Raw genomic sequence first — 6,055 nt, forward strand, 5'->3', positions numbered from 1 at the left:
CTTGGTGTCCAGCCCAGGGCTGGGGCAGAGGAGGAAGCGTTAACTGGTGTGTGCAGTAGCTACTCTTGGTTAAACACTAGTATGTAAACACCGTTGCATCTACGTGCAGTTTGAGATCAGACATACCTATTTCCCTGTTTTGCCAAGCAAACAGTGTTTTGGTTTTTTTCCAACCTCCAGATGTTTCTGCTAAACTGGATTCAGGTGTCCAGCCCAGGGCTGGGGCAGAGGAGGAAGCGTTAACTGGTGTGTGCAGTAGCTACTCTTGGTTAAACACTAGTATGTAAACACCGTTGCATCTACGTGCAGTTTGAGATCAGACATACCTATTTCCCTGTTTTGCCAAGCAAACAGTGTTTTGGTTTTTTTCCAACCTCCAGATGTTTCTGCTAAACTGGATTCACACAGAAGCTCTTAACCTGGTTTATTTCTTCATCAGGTCGTTCGGGGTAGTTTTGTGGGAGCTGCTTACGGGAGAGATTCCCTACAAGGACGTGGACTCTTCGGCCATCATTTGGGGAGTGGGCAGCAACAGCCTGCACCTTCCTGTCCCTTCCACCTGCCCAGATGGCTTCAAAATCCTCATGAAGCAGACCTGGTAAGAGCCTGAGCCCTGCACTGCGCAGACGCCGGGTTGGCTCCCAGTGCTTGCCAGACTCCCAGTGAAATGAAACTCCCGATGAAACCAGAGCCAGGGTGGGAGTGTTGAGCCCAGAGCAGACAGCTCTTAAATACTCTTCACACTTATCACGAGAGCAATAAGTTTTAACCTTTTGGATTCTGCTTCCGTGTGGCAGCAGGCCCGGGCTCCAGAAGGACATTTGGAGCTTACAGGAAGTAGGAAGAAACCTGTGTGGTCTGCTGGGTGGATGGGCAGGCGAGGGAGAGGGTAGACACTGTTGAGACAGGCTAGTGAGGGGCAAGGAGTGGAACAGGAGAGAAGTGGGAGAGTAGAGCTTGATGGGAGCCCCATACGGTGACAGTTACCCGTGAGTTGGGAATCAGGAGCAGGCAGCATGACAGTCATCTGCAGTAGCCTTCACAGAGGTGCTTGCTGTGTTGTAGCAAAGTAGGTGATGAAAGGTAGCTCTGTGGAAAGAGACAACGGCCTGGAAGGAAAGTAGGGGTAAAATTTCTTAAGGCTGGCTTCAGAATGAAGGGAAATGATCTTTCACTGTGAAACCCCCTTGTAAGTGACGGGCTTTTGAACTGGGCAAAAAGAAATCTGAGCTTTCTGTATGAAGCCAGGATTTTACAGGAACAGATACGGAAAATGCTTTGTTTCCTCCACATGTCACCTTAGAGCTGAAATTCTCTGTCTCTAGATATGCATTAATGCTTTGTCTCTGTAATTGCATCTTGAGACAGAGCATTAGAGGTCTTCCAGCATTTTCCCACTCCTTGAGTTTTTACCAGCCGTCCTCCTGACGGCACAAAGGAAAAATGGGTCAGAGCATCTCTGGATCGTTTGCTGTGGCTGTTTACCCCCTGGCCCGGAGTATCTGGAGGCGTGCTTTGCCCGGCTGGGCTGCAGCACTTCGGGCAGCTCGGAGCACCCAGTACGTGCACTTGTATCCCCACCCAGTGGAAGCAGGTGGTTTGCAGGGGAAAGAGGGCTGAAGCAGCTCTTGTCCTGAGCACTCAATCCATGCAGCAAGACTGGCGGGTTCAGTCCTGAAGCTCGAGTGCTGGCCTCTTTCCTCAAAGATAGAAATGTCTTTGTACCTGGATGTGATCTTACAGAGATGCTCAGCGCATGACTGTGCCGTGTTGGCTCAGGCATGTACTATGTGGCTACAAAGATATGTTTGGAGTTTATAAACACCCTGGGTTTTTGAATGTGAATTATCATTTCTACTAGACTGAGTATTCCAGTTGTAAAATCTGGAAGTTGATGGGATAATGAAGATCTGTTTCTTCTTGACAAACAGGTTAGGACCAGTTTCAGTTTGTGTCCTGTCTTTCACTTTGTAATCACATTTTCCTATTTTAAATGTTTTTCACCTCTTTCATTTCTTCAGAATAGATCATCACAACCCAAAAACCAAATACAAACCAACTTTAGCTCAATAAACTCATACTCAGCAAAAGAGAAAACCAGAAAATCTCCTTTGCTCTAATTTGTCAGCGACACGATTCAGGGAACATGTTCTAGTGAGAAGCCCTTTCGGAAGGGTAGGAGAAGGTAGCAATGTTGCCCTCATCTCATGCTTTGGTATTTGTTTTGCTCCAGGCAAAGCAAGCCCCGGAATCGTCCCTCCTTTCGGCAGACACTGATGCACCTGGATATCGCATCTGCTGATGTGCTGGCTACTCCTCAGGAAACCTATTTCAAATCGCAGGTAACTGGAGAATGGCTGTAGCCCGTGAGTACTGGAGTTAGCTCCAAGGATCTGATTTTGGGGGCTGCATTGAGTACAGTGGAAGTCTGGATCCAAGTTGATTCCTGGGGAGAAGCAAACTGATGGGTATTTTGAAAGTCTTTTCCCCAACCTTTCACAAACGGAGACATCTGCTGGCTTGAGTCTGAAACAAAACATCAACTCATTTGCTTCTCCCTGAGGCTGCTGACTTCAGATGTTCTGCTCCCAGCTGTTCTCCCAGGACGGTTGTACAGGACACCAGGAGACTGCTGAGAGCGGAACCATTGCATTTATAGTGAGGATGAGCAGGGCAGCCTGTGGGACAGAGAGCTGTCACAGGGCAGAGAAGGAGCTCTGGGACTTCCAGGGGAGATCTAAAGGTACTTTCTTAGAGATTCCTCTGAGTCCTACCCAGCGAGCTATTATCTGCTTCCAAGGGGAATGAAACCTTGCCTCCAGCGTAGAGGATCACACAACACTGGGTTGTACGTGAGGAAGTGGGTGCGCTTACTAAAGCTGCAAGAACCAGGGTTTCAGGGGGCAGAGTTAGAATTGCCCTAGTGACAGTCATCGTTGTCATGAATATAGCTTTCCAAATTATAAGCCTTTCTGGTTACTTTAAGTGGCAAAAGGGAAGAAAATGTTGTCTTAGGACAAAGAGAGCTTTAGGAATTTTTAAAACTATTCTTTTTTTTTTTTTTTTAGAAAATGCAGATATGTTTTAAATGATCCAATTGGAGCACAAAATTGGAAATACCATTTGAAAATGCTGAAACTAAACATGCTGCAATGTTGTTACCCAAAAGCTAACAGAAACACGTTTTCAACACCATAATTTTCTGCAGACACAAAGGATGTTGCCCAAGAGTTTTTCTTTGGTGCAACTAGGGATCCTAATTCTTTGTAAATAGCTAAAAGTAAATTGCTTTCCTAGGCTGAATGGAGAGAAGAAGTGAAGAAACACTTTGAGAAGATTAAAAGTGAAGGAACTTGTATCCACCGGCTAGATGAAGAATTGATTCGTCGTCGAAGAGAAGAGCTGAGGTCAGTTGACAGTCTTTTTTGTTTACATTCAGCCTTCTCCAGATAAATGAGACCAGCTCCCTCAGCTTCTCTTCACAGGGCATGCAGCCCCTGCCTGTTTTTGTCCTCCTCTTGTACTGAGGACCCCAATACAGGACTCAGTAGGTTTGGTGGCATAAATTCAGGCAGCCTAAATTCCTTGTGAGTCCACAAACTGAAGTTCCCTGGGGCATGCCCTAAGCCTCCAGCACTGCTTGGCTGATGGAAAGCTAGAGGGAGAGAGACAGTGGAAACTGTCCCTGCTCTGGGCTGTGTGAACCATTTGCTCCAGCCAAGATGGGCAAAGGCTTGTGTGTTTACCAGGGAGCATTGCTGCCTGAGTTTTGGTGTTTGTGATAACAGCACGGAAGCAGGTACCCCTGTCACAGTGGAAAATGCATCTTGCAGTTTGCTGTGAGCTTTCTCTGCCCTGATACTTCCTTTGGGTTAGTTCCTTCCAGAGAAGTGAACACACCCCAATTTACCAGCCCACTGAAACTCATTTTGAACATTAGACCAACTTAAAAATGAAAGCAGAATGTTCATTTAAGAAAGACAGTGTTACCTTCTGTGATACACACTTGCAAATACAGCTGAGTTAGCCTCTTCTCTGTGCAAACAGGATCATCAGGGCTTGGCCCTGCGGGTGCATGTGAGGCATTTGCAGCTTCTCTAGTGAGAAGCGTTGCGATTTCAAGACTGTTAAATGCTTTCTAAATCACATCCTGACTTAATTGCTGTGTCAAGCTCTTAATCGCCATATACTGGTAGCTCTGTCTGGGATTCAGTGCAACACAGCTGCAAAATCGGACTTCTAGAAGGCCTTTTCCTAAAGCACTTCTGCCTTTCCTTACTGTCCTTTCTTGGTTGTGGAAATCAGACTGTGGAATAATGACTTCTGTGTTTTTCAGACATGCTTTGGATATCCGTGAACACTATGAGAGGAAGCTGGAGCGAGCCAACAACTTATACATGGAGCTCAGTGCTATTATGCTGCAGCTGGAGGTCCGTGAGAAGGAGCTCATAAAGTACGTCTCTCTGGGCACAATGGCATGGCATGCAGGTGGCAATGTGCGTGTGGGATTAAAAATCCAACGCGTCATTTCTAAAGTGCATGGTGGTACTTGCAGATTTAGTGTCCCCTGACAAACTTACAGGGTAAAGAAAGAGCTGGCAAGCAGAGAGGCCTCTCAAGAGTAGCTTACTGCAGACTGCTTAGTGCACATACCTTTACCCAGTGTTTACTGACTGGGAGAAGGCACCTTTCCCATTTGGTGTTGGCATCCTTTGGCCCCTTTGTCAAGAGAAAAGCAGTGCTGTTTCTGGTCTGTGCGCCAGGGCTCTGTTCCAACTGCCTGATCTCTGCAGGGGGAATTTAGAAAATGACTGTGTCCTCTCCCAGAACAGCATGTTGTGTTGCACCCTGCCATAGCTGAGAGACAGGCACGCAGTGTGCCCACAGTGGAGCTGTGTTTCGGTCCAAGAGGAGCTGCAATTGGATAAAGAGAGAGCTGATCTGTTTACGGTTGGTTTTTGGTTTTTTCTTCCCACTGTTTCAGGAGGGAACAAGCAGTGGAAAAGAAATACCCTGGGACTTATAAACGCCACCCAGTCAGGCCAATAATCCACCCCAATACAGTGGAGAAGCTGATGAAGAGGAAAGGGGTCGCCCACAAACCAGGCAGCCAGACTAAACGGTGAGAAGAAATGACCTCACTTTGTGCCAGGAGCCGGCGGCAGATCCCCAGCAAGATGAGCAGGCAGCTTGCTTCCCTTTGAGTCTGATGACAACACAGGAGAGGCCACTCTTGGGCCTGTTCTGATCCTCAGAGCCATGATTGTTTAATTGTCTTAAGGGAAAAGGGATGAATCCTGCCTTCCCTTCTGCCTGCACAGCTCTTTGGAGCTGTTTGGTCCGTATGAATTTTTTCACAGATGATGTTGCTTTGACAGGAGGTATCTAATGTGTTGTCTCGGATTCCTCACTGTCCAAGCAGGGAGCAGTTAGGTCATCCTTGAATGGTAACAAGCAGGGTGAGGGATTGTGGAAATCAGCCAGTCCTTGGGGAGGATGGATTCATTGTCGAGGAATTTAATTGGGATTTGAGATTTGGGAATTTATGCTGTCCTTTCAGCTATTTCTCTCCTGCATGACTTTCACAAAGTGAGACTTTTTTTTGAGAGGAGTTGTCTATTTTATTCTTCCCTTTTCTGGGTTTTCCAGGTCTTAGAGAGTCCTGATAAACAGTGAATAATTACTTGTGAATTAATAGCCACATATGCTTCTGAAATGAGCAGGCTGATAACTGTCAGCAGATTGGGACCCTATTGTGCTGAGCATTGCATATGCACATAGCAGAAGACATGCCCTACACCAAGGTCCTAGGAGGGAGCTATTTTGGGAGCAGAACATCAAAATAAGAGCGGAAAAAGGAGAGTATGTGGCAGATACTGGAAAAAAAGCAGCAAGAAAGGAGTGCAGGGCATGATGGGCTGAACGGAAAGGACATTGAGTGGAGAGAATCAAAGGAAACTAAATGCAAAAGTCAAACAGCTGACGGGGGAGGAAGCCTGTAGACTTTAGAAGGCAGAGTGTGCTCGTGGCAGGGGGGGCTAACTTGTCCTCTCTC

The 6,055-nt window shown here is 46.8% G+C and overlaps 1 protein-coding gene across 1 annotated transcript in view; it reads left to right on the top strand.

The window, feature by feature from the left end:
* Positions 1-6,055, top strand: part of MAP3K13 (mitogen-activated protein kinase kinase kinase 13) — a gene marked incomplete at its 5' end in the record, with an annotated part of 12,854 nt that overhangs the window by 4,462 nt on the left and 2,337 nt on the right. The window contains 5 exons of the mRNA XM_010156617.1: positions 440-598; positions 2,234-2,342; positions 3,298-3,407; positions 4,337-4,453; positions 4,985-5,122. Of these exons, the coding sequence (XP_010154919.1) occupies positions 440-598; positions 2,234-2,342; positions 3,298-3,407; positions 4,337-4,453; positions 4,985-5,122 (633 nt within the window). The remainder of the gene's footprint in view (positions 1-439; positions 599-2,233; positions 2,343-3,297; positions 3,408-4,336; positions 4,454-4,984; positions 5,123-6,055) is intronic.

The sequence above is a fragment of the Eurypyga helias genome, unplaced genomic scaffold, assembly GCF_000690775.1.
Source record: "Eurypyga helias isolate BGI_N326 unplaced genomic scaffold, ASM69077v1 scaffold17288, whole genome shotgun sequence".
NCBI lineage: Eukaryota > Metazoa > Chordata > Aves > Eurypygiformes > Eurypygidae > Eurypyga > Eurypyga helias.